This window comes from Vanessa cardui, chromosome 25 (genome assembly GCF_905220365.1).
Source record: "Vanessa cardui chromosome 25, ilVanCard2.1, whole genome shotgun sequence".
Taxonomy (NCBI): Eukaryota; Metazoa; Arthropoda; class Insecta; order Lepidoptera; family Nymphalidae; genus Vanessa; species Vanessa cardui.
The window spans coordinates 8,472,496-8,492,154 of NC_061147.1; the positions used below are offsets into that span (position 1 = coordinate 8,472,496).

The 19,659-nt window shown below is 34.9% G+C and overlaps 2 protein-coding genes across 3 annotated transcripts in view; both read right to left on the minus strand.

Annotated features, from left to right (window-relative positions):
* LOC124540511 (potassium voltage-gated channel protein Shal) overlaps positions 1 to 19,659 on the minus strand; it is a 98,773-nt gene that overhangs the window by 32,678 nt on the left and 46,436 nt on the right. The gene's annotated exons all lie outside the window — the stretch shown is intronic.
* LOC124540512 lies at positions 13,722 to 15,753 on the minus strand. Its single transcript, XM_047118136.1, has 2 exons — positions 14,223 to 15,753; positions 13,722 to 13,774 (listed from the first exon to the last, which is right to left on the minus strand). Exons 1-2 carry the CDS (start codon positions 15,103 to 15,105, stop codon positions 13,728 to 13,730), a joined length of 930 nt encoding a protein of 309 aa, XP_046974092.1. The 5' UTR covers positions 15,106 to 15,753; the 3' UTR covers positions 13,722 to 13,727.

Below are 19,659 nucleotides of genomic sequence, written 5' to 3' on the forward strand. Positions count from 1 at the left end.
AATCGTGACCTAATATTACCCCCTGTGTAACTCAACTGTATCTATTAATATTCTGACGCGTAATACCACTAAATCCCCGCTGTAATGCTAAGATACATTTAAAGTAGCTTGTAATCAAAGGCTTATGATGACTTACTAGCGAACTCGGAATTTATATCAATGTATATTATTCGCTTGAGTGAAATGATAAATATGTATACGTATATGATATTGTCCTTTCCGATTTATTCCATGATAAACTAAACGCATTCTTACTACTTTCAGTGTCATAATCTAATAAGATCTAAGATAGTTCGGAAGTGAAACAAACGGCTTTATCCGTAGACCCTGGACTTCGAAACTCCAGAGGACCTCAAAAAAAACTTTATAATAAGGTCAGTTGTGGGTGCAATATTGTTAATAATGTCGTCAAATTCTGCAACTTTATAGTATAGACCAAAGATTTCAATTCTGAAACTTCAAAATAAAAGATCAGACTTGTTTATCTGATTGAAACCACACATACTCAATACATTCCAAGAGACCCTATAGTACAAGGTAACTTACTTTGGGCTCCTGCCTCACACGTACTTATCATTTGAGCTATAATGTGTGAGAGATAATAAATTATTATTATTATTATATAAAAATACAGAGCTATAAAAGCTACCAATTGAAGTCATTAAACCAAATATTCTTTCTCAGGTAAATATAAGACGTAAAGTAAATACACCAAAAAACAATGACTGAATAATTAACGATAACATACATTATATATTTATATATGTATAAGAACATGTTCGCATACATGCACTCGTATAAAAATATAAATTTAATTAACTTTAATTTAAAAATATCATAAGTTTAAATAATTAATAGAAGTTTTTATTAATTATTTAATAAAAACTTCTATTAACTTCTAAACAGAAGTATTTTAAGTATTCGTACAATTAATTTTCATTTCTACACCGATATCGAAACTTCTTAAAAAAAAAGGAAAGTAACAGCCTGGAAATTTCCCACTGCTGAGCTAAGGCCTTCTCTCCCATTAAGGAGAAGGCTTAGAACATATTCCACCAAGCTGTTCCAATGCGGGTTGGTGGAATGCACATGTGGCAGAATTTCGATGAAATTAGACACATGCAGGTTTCTTCACGCACGAGATGAATTATAAACACAAAATAAGCACATATACATATATAGTGGTGCTTGCCTGGGTTTGAAACCGAAATCATCGGTTAAGATGCACGCGTTCTAACCACTGGGACATCACGGCTCTTCTCTTCTATTTATGTATTCGAATATGAATAAATGAAAATCAAAATTAGTTAAAACCTTTTTGCGTAGCCGTAATTGTTGTCACTGTGTTAGGCTTTTTGTTTCATATTACAGGTTGCATCTCTTTTAAGGATCATAATATCAGACAATTTAATAGCTGTGCTTAGTTAAACCATTCGTCTTTTTCTTTCAAATGTTAAACCAGTAAAGACAGAAAGAGAGAGAATAATCTTCAACTAAATAACGTTGAATAAATGTCACTTAAGTACATTTTGTAGAAGATTAATGAAAATAATGTTCTAAATTTGATCGTAAAAGGGAACTTAGTGAAAATATATATTGTATTCAAAGAATATTTAAATCAACCAAAAGTTTAAAACGTTGTTGAAATCGGGTCAATGGTTTCTTGGGTCTTGTTTGCTCGCATTAGAATCGATACTTTAACTGTAGCTTCTCACGATTCAAAAAATCTCGGTAAAAGAAAACAGTTATTCTAGAATCTTCCATTCTAGAATATTCCAATGCTCTATGCCAATTATTACGTTAACGACAATTTTATGTCTGTTTTCAATTTCAACTTTTAAAAGTATTTCGATGAATATTAATAGTATATAACGCTTCTAAAAACATTTGTTTAATATATTCTATTTCCTTACATATACTATCCAAAATGATTTTGTTTATATGTACATCGAAAATTTTATAAGCCAAGCATTGGCTCATAAGCTTATATAGGTCACTTAGTTCGAAAACTGTATCGTTAACTACACCGTTGATAGTAAAGTAATGGAAAATAAAAGTAACAAAAAAATGACCGGTAACTCGACTATGAATTTGTAATAAAATAAAACAACCATTAGTATAATTAATTAATCTTAAAGATATGCAGCAACAACAGCCTGTAAATTCCCACATCTGGGCTAAAGGCCTCCTCTCCCTTTGAGGAGAAGGTTTGGAACGTATTCCACCACGCTGTTCCAATGCGGGTTGGTGGAATACGCATGTGGCAGAATTTCTATGAAATTTGTCACATGCAGGTTTCCTCACGATGTTTCCTTCACCGCTGAGCACGAAATGAATTATAAAGACAAATTAAGCACATGAATCAGCGGCGCTTGCCTGGGTTTGAACCTGCAATCATCGGTTAAGATGCACGCGTTCTAACCACTGGGCCATCTCGACTCTAAAGATTATATCTCGACGCTAATTAATTATCACGTGCAATAGTGTTACCATTTATCTATATTAATATTATAAATGAGAAAGTAACTCTGTCTGTCTGTATGTCGCTCTTTAACGACCAAACCGCTGAAACGAATTTGATGAAATTTGGTATGAAGCAAACTTAAACTCCAAGAAAGGACCCCCAGGGTACTTTTTTTGCCTGACACGTGACAACCAACACCATAAAACAAGTCAAGCCGCGAGATACTACTAGTTTTATATATACGTCTACAAATAAGTTATAACCAAAGTGGAGACTTTGTCCCAATGAACATTGTTTTAAATATAAATCAAATGAAACGAGAAATGTTTGCCCAAAATGTATATGGCAACATTATTAAAAAATAGTTCATGAATAATATTATTAATACATTATCAAAAAAATAATTGATTACGGTTATCCATTACGACAATTTGTCTTACAAATTTAAACTATTAAACAGACATCATAAGCACGCACACATCGATTATCATATACAGTAGTAATTCACACACACGAGCTTTTTAATTTTAGCCTGTTTTTATTGTTTTGATTAATGCGCTATATAAGAAAATAAATAATTTTCGTTTCGATAACCGCTCGCTACAACGATTATTATATAAAATTGTATACAATAGAAAGATAGAGATACAGGGGAAAGTCTGGAAGGGGGATTAACCCTTTGCTTACGTGATGATTGTTGCCAGTTCAAATAAAGAAAAATCTAAAGGATAAAATACATCAAAGGCAATGACTACATGTCTGTGGATATTATATTAATATGAAATTTAAAAAAAAGACATTCGGTATTAATAAAAATCTAAAATACAATACATTGCTCATACATTTATCACTTCAATAACACATCAGCAGGAAAAATTGATGAAGTGTCGTAACCCAATTCCCGTTACGCCACCAATAGGTTAGGCTCCATTGATTTTAACCTATTTAAGTTCTGAAAAGCCTTTGAAAATGTATTCGCTTAATTTACTAACGTAATCGCTTTCAATTCGATTGGGCTTCTTGTAAATATTTAAGTAAATATTTAGTCCAAATTAAGTTCTGTTGATTGAAGTAGATATTATTTTATTATAACTAATGGCCGCCATTTGTAAATAATAGGTAATAAAAGTATAACATACATCAATTCTTAAGACAAACATAAAAATTGCGTTATTTAATTCCAAATTAGAAACGACGTACGCTGTTGTTAATATGTATTCTTTTATTTTATTTAATACTAGCTGTGCACGCGACCTTGTACGCGTTTGAATTTAACAAAAAAAAATATTATTGTAGCCTAAGTTACTCCTTATTATATCAGTTATCTACCAGTGAAAGTCTCGTCAAAATAGGTCCAGTCGTTCCAGAGATTAGCGGGCACAAACAGACTGAAAGACAAAAATTGTAAAAAATGTTATTATGGTATATGTGCCGCGTATACATAGGCATTGAATAAAAAAGGGCTATTTTAATATTACAAACAGATACTCCAATTTTAGTATAGGTATAGCCAATACATTTTAACACATAACATACATACATTTTAGCTGTATGTACTGTCTTACCATATAATTAATCTATAGCAAATCTTATAATCTTTGCGTGCGTAAAACATGCTTAAAAATATATACCTAATTCTTCATAAATATATAGTATTACAAAGATTATGGTGAAAGTCTCGTTTGGTCTAGTGGCTAGCTTGTGAGGCTTCAAAAGCCAAGATCCTAGAGTTCAAATTACAAATTGGGGTAATAATACGTTATTGGATTTCTCAACGAAGAAAAACAACAGCAGAATTGAATAAGGAAGCTGGTTGTGTTTATACTCTTGTGCTAAGACAGACAAGAAGACTGATCCTGCACCAAGTATCTCTGCCTCTTCGGATTATCCCAGGGTACTATAGGACGTCGAATAGAGAGGGTGCGTTCTATGTTTCCACAAAACATGGGTACATTTCATACGCCTTGATCATCAGCTACGTCATCTACACTGGTATTTCAAAAATTATTATAAATCGTATCAACACACAAATACGCCATTATGGCACTGGATATCTTACTTGATGAAATGGTAACTGCTCAAAGAGACTTCCCCAAACTCCTATCAGTGGAAGAAATCATAATTTAATCTTATACTGCTGATTTATTGTACCAACCAATATACTCTTTCAAATTTTAAAAACTATTATTAGAGCTTCTGTATGTTTGGTCGAATTATTAATAGTACACGTTATATTTACCAGAATTCATCATAAGTTAGTAATAATATAGTGGAAACCAAAATAGACGCGACGCAGTTGGTCCATAAGATTAATAACCAATAGAATTAATGATTTCACCCGTTTTTACCATCAATACCAACGGCATTATAATTTATGATGTATCTTAAATATCCTTGTCTGAACTACACGTATTTGCTGAAGAATTTCCGTAATAACTCTAATCTGATGTTACAAAATTTTGCACCCAAAAGTTTTCTAAAATATCTTAGAATACTCTAAACCGTTTATGGAATGAAGATGTCACAAATTTATGGCGTCTTTAGACATAGTTACGTAAGAGCTTTGATGACTCTCTAAATATGACTAATAGAACCTAATGATGACCTGGTTGTCACATGTTAGGCAAATAAGTAGCCTATGTCCTTTCTTGGAGTTGAAGTTTGCTTCATACGAAATGTCATCAAATTTATTTCAGCGTTTAGATCGTCAAAGAGCAACAGACAGCCAGTGTTACTTCTGATTTATAATATTAATATAGATTAATTCTTTAAACCTATAACTATTAACACAAAAATATAGTACTTGGTGGTAGGGCTTTGTGCAAGCCCGTCTGGGTAGGTACCACCCACTCATCAGTTATTCTACCGCCAAATAACAGTACTCAGTATTGTTGTGTTCCGGTTTGAAGGGTGAGTAAGCCAGTGTAACTACAAGCACAAGGGACATAAAATCCTGGTTCCCAAGGTTGGTGGCGCATTGACGATGTAAGGAATAGTTAATATTTCTTACGGCTTCATTGTCTATGAGTGATGGTGACCACTAACCATCAGGTGGCCTATATACTCGTCCACCAATCTATACCATAAAAAAGGAATACTTATAGAAAATCCCAGGTATCATTATATAGCTTAAAATATAATATTATTACAAGCATTTCACACGTAGTTACTTTACACAAATTAAAAAGTGCTATTAACAAATTCCACTTAAGTAATGATCGGTTTGCACGCAATATTTTGCGCAGTTCGTTTTGCGGAGCGAACCACGCAAACAATGCACCTATATTGGCTACAATATCTAAGTAATATACTTGGGTAAGTAATCACTGTCAGTAAAACCGCATTAATTATGCAGCAGAAATCATAGCTATGATTCATTGCTGGATTAGGTTTGAGCTTTGTTGAAACTTTGAGAGTTTAATGCAATTTTGATGCAGAATTTCACTACTCTATGTATTTTTAAATATACTTATACACGTCATATAGGGAATACTAGCGACCCGCCCCGGCATTACACGGTTGTAAAGCTGATACTAAATATACTATGGAATTTGTTTATTTACGAAATGATCAGTGTTTCTTTACTATATTGTACATGTATTATATACAAACACTTCCCTGCCCTCTCTTTCGAATCACTCTATTAATAAAACCGCATCATAATCCATCGTAATTTTTAATAAATCGAACGTCAATTTTTAATCATGTCACAAGAAGCAACAACAAAAAAGTATAAATAAAAACTAAATATATTAAATATATAAATAAAACTGGCCGATAGTATTCTATATAATATTATTATGTAATCTAGATCTTCTTTAAGCACTACTATAACACTCACAGACCTATTTAAACATTCACAATTTAAAAAAGACACTTTGTTAAGGTGTGAAGTTGTCTACTTCGAGTGACGTTTAATTGACAGTTTGGGGAGCAACTTCACTATATTATATTAATGTCAACCTGCGCCCGCATCAATAAAATTCACTGATATTTTTTTCATACCACGACGTATGATTATTTTTGTATTTGATAGACGAATTCTTTAGACGTGGGCGAATCAAAATCGTTTAAAACCGCGGCCAGCTTTTAAATAAACGTAATATTTTATTTATTCATAGCACTGGCAACAAAAGTAATAATTTAATAAGACGCATTTAATTTATACTAATATTCTTTTGTAATATTAAAACAGGCCGTTTTTACTCAATGCATTTGTATGTACACGCGGTTTATACACCAAAATAATATTTTTTATAATTTTTGTTCGTCTGTTTGTTCCAGCTAATCTCTGGAATGACTGGACCGTTTTTAACGGGCTGAAAGATAAATGATATAATGAGGAGTAACTTAGGCTGCAATAATATATATATTTTTTTTTTGTTAAATTCAAACGCTTCTGATTAAAGGTTTCTGTATATAATACATAGACAATATAGTAAAGAAACACTGATAAATTTAGAAGTATCTAATGTGATGTCGTAAATAAACAAGTAATGTATTATATTTAGTATCAGTCTTGCACTTGTGCGAAGAACCGCATAAAAACCGTTCAGTATTTATCGCGAACATGCAGACAGACAGACGAGGTAAAAAGACTTTGTTTCATAATATGTCCTGATAGTGATGATACTGCGATTTATAAATGAATCTCAGCCCGATATTTTTAATAGATTCAATAGTATGGAATAATGGTTATAACACAAACATTTATAAAAAACCACGCGATAATTCCAATGCTTTTAAATCGGAACGAATTTAATACATTCATTTATATCATCAACGCCTCTTGAGTTATTCTTAATATAAATCCGAACGCACATTGTACATTTTCCTGTCACTTCTAATCAATAATTTGATCGGCGGATATAACACGTCATCAATGTGCTTTTGCCTTTATTTTAAAACATCGTGAAATATGATTGGGTAATCATGTGTGGGAAGAGCTCCGTTATAATTTCGTGTATCTGAGACACAGTAATGGATTAGCATTATGGAATATGTTTGCAATCTTGATGTTTCTGTTTTCTTTTCAGGGTTTAAATTAGTTTTATGACTTTAGGTCACATAGTGGTTAGCATATATTCTCTCACCAAGTAGCGATAATTGGTATTGCTGTGTTCCAGTTTAAAGGATGAGTAAGCCAATGTTACAGACAAACCAAAGATTGGTGATGAATTGGGGATGTATGTCTTTCCTTATGGCGCCAATGTCTATGGAACAGCTATTATCAGCCTCCTTACCCATCTACCTTACAATGTTATATCATATAACTTATGACAAAAAAATGCCTTAATAAAAATCAGGATCAAAATTATCAACCGCTGCTAAATTATAATAGGTTAAAATCGACAATGTGCGTTTATAGTAACCTTAGTATTTCTATGACGCTGGTAAGCCTTGTATCTATAGCGTTATAATTTCTATTTTTAAGAGGTCAGTCAATATAGAGATGGGCGTGTCATTTTTGCACGTCCCAGTTACCTAGATTTAGTTGATATAATAAAAGAAACGTAAAGTGAAAAGACATCAATTGGTACTACGTAAGAGCATATAGAAAGCAAAATGTAATAATTATTATTTCGTCAAAAGCATATCATGCGTAAATTAAAAATAATAAAATTAAAAAATTTATATATATAACCTATTTGAAATAAACCTCTTTTTATCTTGCATTGAGTCTGAAGAAAAAATACCACATTTTTACTTCTCGGCTCCCTGAAAATGTAACACTTCCATATGTCCAGGCTTCAGGCCTTCAGGCTCTTACTGGAAATTATTTAATAGACAAACCCAATATCCTTTTCATCATTTCGCCCATTTACCCAGCCACAAGACCAGCGAGACAATCAATATAAAGAGTAAAAATAAAAAAGTACCATGAGCAAAGTGAGTTTGCTGCTAAGATGGAAACCTTAATAATATATTTAAATTGAGCTATATTTTATCTTATTTGTAGGTGGTTAAGGTTCAAAATAAAATTTCTGTATCACCAGGTTTAATCGAAACGATCTCTTTCATTTTTGATTTGGAAACTAATCTCTTGAACTAGTTAAATATATTTTTGCATTTGACAGTCCAATTCTTGAGGAAGTTATTTAACATCACATTACAGCCAACAGCAGTATGTATAAGACGGATAAAATCGTGCAGTGCAGGTTTATTACATTATATTCAATGTGAATTTAATAGCATTAGTATCATCAGCACATGAATAACAACAGCCTTTAAATTTTCCACTACTGGGCTATGGCCTCCTCGCCCTTTGAGGTCTTTTACAAGAGAAGGTTTGGAACATATTCCAGCCCACTGTTCCAATGCGGGTTGGTTGAATACACATGTGTCAGAATTTTTATGAAATTTGACACAGGCAGGTTTCCTCACGATATTTTCCTTCACCACCGAGCATGAGATGAATTATAAACAGAAATTAAATCAATCATCAATTAGTCTTTTAATGTTCATTACATTTGTGCGAAATTTCACCTTAATCGGTAAAGATTACCTAGTCTATAATTGAGCTTGGTATATTTGATCCACACTCACAAACAGGTGAATTTAAATAAAAGCGTAAAATGTAAGTCGGATTTAAAATATTTTATATTTAATAGAAATGTTTGGCAATAAATTCTGAGCACTCTAACTGTGAAGTGACCGTACCAATGTATCCAGTAAAATTTAAAATATATTTTTACAAAATAACCAAAACTAAAAAAGGTTTTTCTAAAAAACTTTTTTTCTGTAGCTTTAATGGTTTTTTCGTTCTACCTTTAATAATAAAAGTAATCAAATCCCTTCATATGTGTGGTCTTGGAGTCTGATGATATCTTTGAAGTATCTTATAAACTGGTTTATAATAGAACAGTAACAGTCTGTAAATTTCCCACAGCTGGGCTAAGGCATCCTCTCCCATTAACGTGGAGACGTTAAGACCTTTTTTCACCACATATTCGAACTCACATGTGGTAGAATTTCGTTTAAATTAGGCACATTCAGGTTTCCTTACGATGTTCTTCTTCACCACCGAGCTTGAGATGAATTACAAACACAAATTAAACACTAAAAATTCAGTATCTGGGTTCTTAAGAACGACTACACCAGTTTTAATTAGACTATCGGTATTATTTCTGTCTATCATAAGATCCCAAGTCCCTATCAGAGATCAGAAGACAAGATAGTATCTCGCAAGATTAGGGCAATTCTGGGTGCCTGACATTTCTGTGCTTCATTATACATGCAAATTACTTGACAATGCTAATCGTGAATATTGATGTCAAGTACCTTATTAAAATCAGCTGAGTCTTTACGTAAATAAACCATATCGACTTTTGAGGATACTTCTATTGAAAAATTCCAAACGGTCTTTGAAACGCAATAACAATATTGGGTTTTTTGTTAAGACATTTTTAGTTGCTCGGAGTTTGGAGCGTTTCACCACTTTTGTCTCAGAAAGTATTAAAGCCCTTAATCCTTTACCTGAAGTCTTTTCGTGACGGATTTTTCGTCTCAACGGAATACGAATTCCATTTTTGTTTGTTAACCTGTGTCCACAGTGAAGGTGTCTGTTCTCTTTTAAGGATCAGGTCGAAATTAATCAGTAATAAATCATCATCAAATTAGGACAGAAAAACTAGTAAATAGTTTTGTCAAATATTGTCGAAATGTTAATACATTTTTGCCTGAAATTTAAAACAACTTTCTATAACACTTCGTCGATTCCGTGATTTTGATTTAAACTCTAATTTATGAGAAATATAGCCGTGTTTCGGATTCAATCTTTTGCATATGCATTTCGACGTTATTCAAGTGACATCGATTTTCCTCGCCTGCAATGCGGGCCGAATAAAAATACCGCTATTACTTAACAGTAGTGCGGCGGAAATAATAAATATATTTTATTAAATAATTTATTAAGTTATATCGCGAATGAAAAATCTCAAAGTGTAAAGGAAAAAATTCAAAAGCGTATTACGTAAATGGACGTATTCATCAACATCTTTAATCTTGATTAATGGGTTTTAATGTTACCCGAAATGGTTCGTACGTTTTATATGTCGACGCGTTAATTGGATTAGAATTAACAATGTCTTCACTGGCAGTGGACTGGCAAATATCGGATCAATTAGTATGTTCTGCTTTTTTGCCGTGACGCTAGTGATGGCAAGGTTATTAGCCAATTGGCGAAAAAGAGACTGTTATTAATACAGCCCATTCAGCCTATTTCCAAGAAGTATCTCGAAGAAATAATGGGAGTGAAAACTAAGCAAAAACTAGATTGGCAAATGCAGACAGATAGACCATTATCCTGAAGAAATTTGGGGACAGAAATTAATGGAGAAGATGAAGAAACGGGAACTTTTGTATCTCGATTAATATCAGTCTCGCTTTTCCAGGAAGTTTCCGTCCACTGGCCATTGATCTAGACTACGATTGGCTAAATAAAGATCAAAAATGTTAATATACCAAAACAGGCCTGTGCCCCCAGTAGCCCCAGTAGTTCGAACGTATGGTGAGTGGGTGGAAAGCATAACTCTTCCAACGGTTTGCCTTTAGCCGCTTATTTTCTTATTAAGACAGATTCAGAGCTCAACCTATCACGATTTATCTCCAGACTGACATTTTAACGGTTACGAGTGCATATTTAAAACGGTTCAAGTTAAACTGGTGGCTCGAATATACATTTGCCTTGAGAACATTTTCTTCATTGGTATTGAATGACTTTTTATTTCCAACATAAACTAGATCAAACTTTTAGTATAGAATTTACTGTTTTTTTTTACGATGTCGTTTAATAACACGCAATGGTGACGAATAAGGTTTTGGGTGTGAAGCTGTTCAAAGCGTGTCGTATGATATATAGTTCGATAACCTTTAAGAGATATTTTTTTTTTTTTTGAAAAAGAACAATTCGAATGTCAGTTTTTTTTAATTAATTTATTTTACAGTATAGTTTTGATACTTGATCTCTTTTGAAAATAGTTTCGTGAATTAATCGCTTACTATCTTGTTCTCATATATCTTGATGTCTGTGGCGTTGTTGAGGTGGCCTCTAGAGACCGTTCAAGCATCTCCCCAACAAGCCGTGTACTGTCACCACCACGCTGTCTCACTTTATTATAATAATGACCGATTACAATGGCAGTACCTAATATGAAAAATGTACGATATAAATATGATTTATACCACGCTACACTGCTCAGGAATAATAAAGCTACCAATGAAGTATGTTATAGATTCAGATCATTAGTTCCAGAGATTGTTCTCTACCTACATACTAACCTAATTTGTAATATTAGTATAGACATATATACCTATCCCATATGAAACGTTTACCCATTGAAATTCGCGTGGTAAGAAATCAAAATCAAAACCAACTTTATTCATGTAGGCTTTTACAAGCACTTTTGAGTCGTCATTTTACAATTAAGTGAAGCTACCACCGGTTTGGAAATTAGATTCTACCGAGAAGAACCGACAGGAAACTCAGTAGTTACTCTTTTACAACATTTACAAACTACAAATATTAACAATCACGTATCACCAATACGCCACCAACATTTGGCACTTGGGTGTTATGTGTCTTGTACCTCTAATTACATTGGCTCAATCACTTTTCAAATCAAAACACAACAATACCAAGCAAGCTGTTTAGAGGTAGAATATTTGACAAGTGAGCAGTTCCAAATTGGTTTGGTCAATCACAAGTGATTCTTCACTTATGAGTAAGAGATAAAATTGTCATGTAGTTAGAAGGCATGCGTCTGAACCGATGATTGAGAGTTCTAACCCAGGCAAGTACTACTAAATTGTCATGTGCTTAATTTATGTTTATAATTCATCTCGTGCTCAGTGAAGGAAAACATCGTGAGAAAAGCATGTGATAAATTGCAACGAAATTCAAAATGGGTATCCCCTAACCCGCATTGGAGCAGCGTCATGGAATATGCTCCAAATGTTGTCCTCCAAGTGAGAGGAGGCCTTAGCTCAGCAGTGGTAAAATTTACAGGATGATGTGATATGTTGTAAACATAACTAACTTATTCCTTTAATCCCAAAAATGTTATGGTATTCTCATGTTTCGCTCGATCGATATAAGCTCTTAATAATAAAATGTCAAGATATTGTGGGAGACCGATATTAAGTATGCATTAAGAGATCGTTAAGAAGGGACTGTAGATGAACACAAGCTGAATTATAATACCCTCCCATAAAAGATGCGTAGTCAATATTTCGGGATTTCTTTTAAGATTGTAAGATTGGTACGGAGGGTAGGTATTATAATATTAACACTATATGGAACCCAGCCTTTGCTCGTTAAAAGAAAAACTAAACCTTACTTTTCATAAAACATATGTGTCTATGTCTATATATGATCTATTATTTGTTGGGGATAAGTTTAAAATAAGGAAAAAGTCGCAATCATCGCCTTGGATTAACCTGATTAGTTACGATATTGGGTCTTCGCAAATTAATTAAATAAGGAGAGCTCAGATGGCCCAGTGGTGGGAATTATGTTTATAATTCATCTCGTGCTCGGCTGTAAAGGAAAACATCGTGAGTATAAGTTCATCGAAATTCTGCCACATGTGCATTCCAACTCGAATTGGAACAGCGTGGTGGAATATGTTCCAAACCCTCCCCTTCGTGGGAGAGGAGGCCTTAGCCCAGCAGTGGGAAATTTACAGACTGTTGCTTTTTCCAGTCAGTCAGTTGTCAGTATCAAACAAAATACTCACACATACACAATCCTTCAATAATAGTATTCCCAGTATTTCAAATATACGAAGCTTCATTTATGTGTGCCTTATAACAATACATTACATAAAGTGATGATATATAAAATGTACGTGTGATTTTAAATTATCTATTGCATTGTATAAATTAAACATTTGTTCGATCATAATAAGAAAGATATTAATGGATATTACTCATGGATTTCAAATGTAGGTGGGCTTTAGTCTGACTGAATCTTTGATAGTGTAGCTTGTAAGACTGAGGACCTGGATTCAAATCATATATTAGATTAATGAAAGTGTGTAAGGTTTTTGCCTGGAGATTTTAAGTAACTACCTTGATTCTGGGACTAAGAAGTCTTTATAATCTCATGTTTCGAAAAATAAAGAATGCAGGCATTTTTATTTATTTTTTTTTTTTTTGTGGCTTTTATTTGTGCCAAAGAGGCACAGATTATTTCGCCAATGTCACGTGCGATGGAGAAGACACGATGGAGATTGATCGGTTCGGTCGAGATTACATGCTCAAATTAATTTTGAAGGCATAATAGCACTAGACGAATTGGAGACCCATAACCTAAAACAACACAACAATAATAATTACATAAAAAGTAAATAAAATAAGGCAACTACTATTAAAATGCATAACAACAATCACAAAATAATTTACAACTTAATCTTATTACGTTCAATATATTTACATAGAAATTTACAAAATGGACTAAACACAAACATTAACAAACATTCAACGTTAATAGGGCGAGGGACTTTAGGAGGGAGAACGTCATATATAGGATGAATGAGATTGGGGCAGGAGAACAATATATGGGATAAGGAACCTTCGTCTAGACCACATTCACACAAAGAGTGATCTCTAACTTTAATTTTACGCAGATGTATGGGAGTACATGCATGACCAAGGCGAATACGAGAGATAGTTGTGGTGACCCAACGATTAGCTTGCCTGTGAAGAGAAAACCAAGGTCGCCTTGGAATGTCTGGTTGGAGAGAAGCATAAAATTTACCCTTCGATTTTGATGATGCTTTCCAAAGAGAGTTCCAGGATTTATCAAGGTGAGTTTTCGCTAGAGCACACAAGTCCTGAGTAGAATTATTAAAATGCTTAGTTAGACCAGATGATATAGCAGATCTAGCGAACGAGTCTGCAGTGTCATTGCCTGTTATACCAGAGTGGCTTGGAATCCAGACTAGTAATATTTCCAACCCTTTTTGATGGCAGGCAAGCAAAACTTCCCTGATCTTAAGAATGATAAAAAATCTTCGCCTGCTACGAAACGGATTTTCCCTAATTGCGAGCAGGCAGCTCAAAGAGTCTGTCAGAATTACAGTCTGTCTTAAGTCATGTGAATGGGCAAATAGGATTGCTTCCAGAATAGCAATCGCTTCACCAGAAAAAATTGATGTTTCAGGAGGGGATTTAAATTGGAGGATAATTTTGAATTTAGGTATCCAACAGGCTGAACCGACACAGCTATCAGGGGATATTTTAGAGGAATCAGTAAATATCTGGAGGTGGTTTGACCAGTTTTGATGAAAAATTCTTTGAAACTTAACATTTGTATCAGGGGCTCCTTTGATTAGACCAAGGTCTGTGACAATTGGAGGATTATAGACAAGAGCTCTAAATGGAGTGGAAAAAAGAGGATTAAGATTGAATCTTAATATAGGATGAGGGAGTTTTGTAAATTTTAAAAAACTGTCTAATAGCAAGGATTTACTATTAGGGCGATCGCATAGTTGGGACAGTATGTTTAAACGGGACCAGAGAGGGTGAGAGGACAGCTGTAATGATTTTACCACAAAGCGGTCGCATAAAAATTGTCTTCTCAGTTGAAGTGGAGGATCAACACATTCAACTTGCAGGGCGTTAGTAGGAGAAGACTTCATAGCTCCTATAATTATTCTAAGGCATTTATGTTGGATTTTATTGAGTTTATCGGATGCAGATTTATTAAATGGGTCTAAAACAAATAGTCCATAGTCCAAATGACTACGAACTATTGCATTGTACAGTAGTTTGAGAGAATAGGGGTGAGCTCCCCACCAGACACCTGAGACTGCTCTGAGGACGTTAATGCCTTTTTCACACTTTTTGATAATATGCTCAGAGTGACAAATTCCGTTCAGCTTGTTATCGAGTATGATGCCTAAGAATTTCGCCTTATTGACAAAGTTGATACGCTGATCCCCACAAAACAGATCAAAGACGGGGATTAACCTTTTTCGTGTAAAAGCAACTGCCTGAGTCTTATCTACTGATAAAGATAAGCCATGGTCAGAGAGCCATAGGTCAAGATAATGCAAAGCAGAGTTTAATTGCAATGTTAAGTTTTGGACTGAAGGAGATCTAAGATATAATACAATGTCATCAGCATATTGAAGAATGTTACAAAAGTTATTAACAGACAGCTCGAGATCGTGAGTATAAATGCTATAAAGCAGAGGGCTGAGGACTGAGCCTTGCGGGAGACCTTTCCAGACTAATCGGGGGGGCAGAATACAATTTTGGTATTTAACAGAAATTGATCTGCAAAAAAGCAGATTACATATGAAATGAGTCATCCTCGGAGGGATACTCAGCTGTTGCAGTTTTTGCCTGAGTACCGGAAGAAGAACATTATCATATGCAGAAGTAATATCTAGAAAAACACCCACAAGGTACTCTCCGTTAGAAAAGGCTATTCGAATGTCTGTCGTAAGAATGCTGAGACTATCAAGAGTGCTCAAACCCTTTCGAAAGCCAAATTGAGAGGGCGAGAGAATATTCCTGCTTTCCATTATCCATTCCAAGCGGTTTTTCAGGAGATGTTCAGTTACTTTTACTAATGTAGATGATAAAGCAATGGGTCTATAAGAACTTGGGTCCAAAGGGCATTTTCCTGGTTTGAGGATGGGGATAATAATTTGGGACTTCCAAGATTCCGGGACGATTCCTGCTGAGAAAAAAGCATTAATTAAATTCAAATAGACGCATTTAGCTTTATCACTAAGGTTAATTATGAAAGAGTAGGGCACGCCATCTTCCCCTGGTGACGAGTCCTTAAGTCCCTTTAGGGCTGTATGGAGTTCTGCGAGAGTAAAGGGGCTATCCATATCATCTAATGCGGATGTTGGTTGCAGCATTAAAAAGCTATCTTTGTCTGGGACAAAGGGGGGTGCAAGCTTAGCAGCAAAATCATTAAGCCATATGGAGGGATTATTGGCATTTGGATTTTCTGAGTTGAGGGAACGACGAAATTTCTTAAGATTTGTCCAAACTGTTTGAGGTGGAGACCGAGGACTGAGGGATTCACAGAAGTTGGTCCAACCCTGCTTTTTCTTTTTTGAAAACAGTCTTTTAATTTTGGCATCAATACGCTGATATTTGATGAAATTTTGCGGAGTCATAGAGACTGTGTATGACTCTTCGGCTTCAGATCTCTGTTGGACCATGACTTTACATTCCTCATCCCACCAAGGAGGGGAAAGCAAAGTCTTCTTATTTGTATTTTTTATAGGAAAATGAGCATCAGCAGAGGACTTGATCGCATTAAGAAAAAGTTCGTAGCAGGCAACGACATTCTCATCATTCACAAAATCAGGAAGAAAGTCCAACATGGCATCAACCGAGTTAGCGAATGCTAACCAATTAGCGTTGTTGAGTCTATATTTTAAGAGTGGGCATGATTTGATGAGTGTGAAGGATCTGTTATTAAGTGAAAGAAGGATAGGGAAATGGTCACTTCCAAATGATGATGGGAGGATATTCCAAGAGATTTGTGAGGATAGGGAGGGAGATGATAGGGTTAGATCAACAGCGGAACGAGGATTCTGATTTGGGTAAACTCTACGAGTCGGCGAGCCATCGTTAAGAATGCATAAATTTACATCCTCAGCAATGTCCACCAACAAGGGAGCAAATCCATCACAGTAATAGGAGCCCCATAATGTATGGTGGGAGTTAAAATCTCCCATAACAAGAATGGGGCAAGGAAGGGAAGAGAAAATGGAGAGTAATTCAGGAGCAAGAGAAGGATTAGGATGAGGAATGTAAAGTGATAAAAAAGAAATATTGAAGGCCTTTATAGCCACGGCATTGATATGCTGGCTAAAAGGAGGAAGAGGAATTTGGGAAAAGGGGACAGAGTGCCTGATCAGGATGGCACAACCTGCATACCCGTCATTTCTGTCATCCCTAAAACAGGAAAAACCCGGAATCCGAAAACGGGAACCGGGGATCAACCATGTCTCAGAGAGGGCAACAATGACAGGTTTATGAGAATTAATAAGAGAGAGGAGGTCAGGTTTCTTATGACGGACACTCTTACAGTTCCATTGAAGGAATCTGATTGGGGCCATTTTTAAATATATTAAAGAGTTGAGTTAAATCATTGGCAACGTTGGACGGTAGAGGAATTTCATTACATGTACTTAGGATGCTTAGGAGAGTTTTAATTAGTAATTCTAGTAAGTTGGGATTGTTATTAGGAGGGGAGGGGTTACCAACATTCAGAGCACAACCATTTGGAGACGAGGAGGGGCAATTACCAACTATAGCTTGGTGGGCATGTTTATCATAACCCTTTCCTAGAGGAACTCTAGGGGGAGGAGAACGGAAGACGGTCTGTTTATATGATCTATTAAGAGGAGGGGTGGATTTAGACTGAAGGCTAGAGGGACAACTAGGGCTTGGCGGAGTGTACACAGGAGAGGAGAACATTTCTTTTGCAATCTCAGCGTAGGATCTGCGGACGTTTGGGAAGCGAGAGGCTGCCTCCATGTAAGAGATGTTATCCTGCGACATAACAATTTTTATTGATTGCTGCCGTGAGTACTCTGGACAATCTTTATCAGTGGCAAAGTGTTTACCAGAACAGTGAAGGCATGTAGAGTTTTCCTTATTAACCTCACACAAGTCACCTGTATGAGATTTTGAGCATTTAAAACATCTGGGTGTGGATCTACACTGTGTCTTGATGTGGCCATAACGACAACAGTTCAAGCAAATGATGGTAGGAAGATTGTAGGTTTCAACCGGGAGAGAGGTATGATAGGAATAAATTTTATTAGGCAGGATTTGGCCCTTAAAAGTTATAACTACAGACTGAGTTGGGATCCAGGTCACAACTCCTTCATTGACATTTTTTCGATTCAATCGTCTCAGTTTCATAATTTCACCACAACCATGAGGAAGCTCGACAGACTCTAGAAGGTCCTCCATAGACCAATCAACTGGTACACCCTTCACAAGACCCATTCTGGTAACATTGTAAGTTGGTAATGTTGCTTTGTACTTACAAAGTTCCAAGATAGGGTTATTTAAAAAGTTATTCGCTGCTTGAGCTGAAGAAAATTGTACCTCTATTCTGTTCCGGCCAACATTTTTTACCCCATCATTAACAATGGAGCCAATTTTATGTTTATGCAAGAATTGACCGAATTTTATTGCACGAATTGAGTTTCCTGCAGCTGGGTCAGCAACTTCACGTGAGACATGAACTATGAATGGGCCCTTATCGTCATTAGCGTAACTTTTAGGGCCATCAGTAAAGGCGGGATTGACATATACAGTCTGGATGGAAGGATTTGCGGTAGTGGGATGGGTGACTGTCTTCTTAGAGGAGGAATCGGGTGAAACGGAGGTTTTATCCCCAGAACGTTTCCGAGCGGAAGATTTCGAACCGTCAATAACAGTTTCCAAACCCCCAGGATCGGGAGGTTCAGGAGGAGGGTCGACATCCATTTTTAAACTACTTACTTTAACTTACTAACTAATATATGTTAACTATAAAAGAAAATTAACACTTACCGAAACCGAATAATGTTAGTAAAACCCAGAAACCATATAAATTAACTATTTGCACTAAAAAATTATTGAAAGAACAACACAAAATGATTTTAATAACACAGATATCTCACTAACACGTGTGTCAACCAAAGCTAACGCAAGCGAAAAAAAACGGCATTTTTATTTTACCGTTTCATAGATTAGACAGTTAAAGTTAGATTTTATGCTGGGAAATAATATGTTGACAGCTTGGAATTTGGAACTTGGCAGACTTTATGGTTTATTCCGAAAAGTAAATAGTTCCATTGGTCCTGTGCCTGTACTTTACTCTGTTGAGTTGCATTGATCCCATCGGATTGTGAGGTTGATGGAAAATAGTAAGCACTTATTTTTTCGATCACTACACATAAAATAAAATTGGAGTGTCTGTTTGTAATATTAAATTAACCGTTTTTTTAAATGCATTTTTATATTAAATTATTATTAAATACATGATTCATTATATGTATGTATACCATACATATTATAAGAAAATAAAAAAAATTTGTTAATATCGAAATGGCCATACCCTACTTTATTGGAATTCATATGAAATTTCAACAAATTCAGTAATTTGCGGTAAAAAGCAACAAAGAGAGATAGACACAGACTTTCTTATAATATTAGTATAGCCA

Coding starts and splice junctions, on each gene's coding strand:
- LOC124540512 (XM_047118136.1), bottom strand. CDS start 15,105: ATGAAGTCTTCTCCTACTAACGCCCTGCAAGTTGAATGTGTTGATCCT. Junction 13,775..14,222: donor AGCATCATCAAAATCGAAGG/GTAAATTTTATG, acceptor GTGTTGTTTTAG/GTTATGGGTCTCCAATTCGT.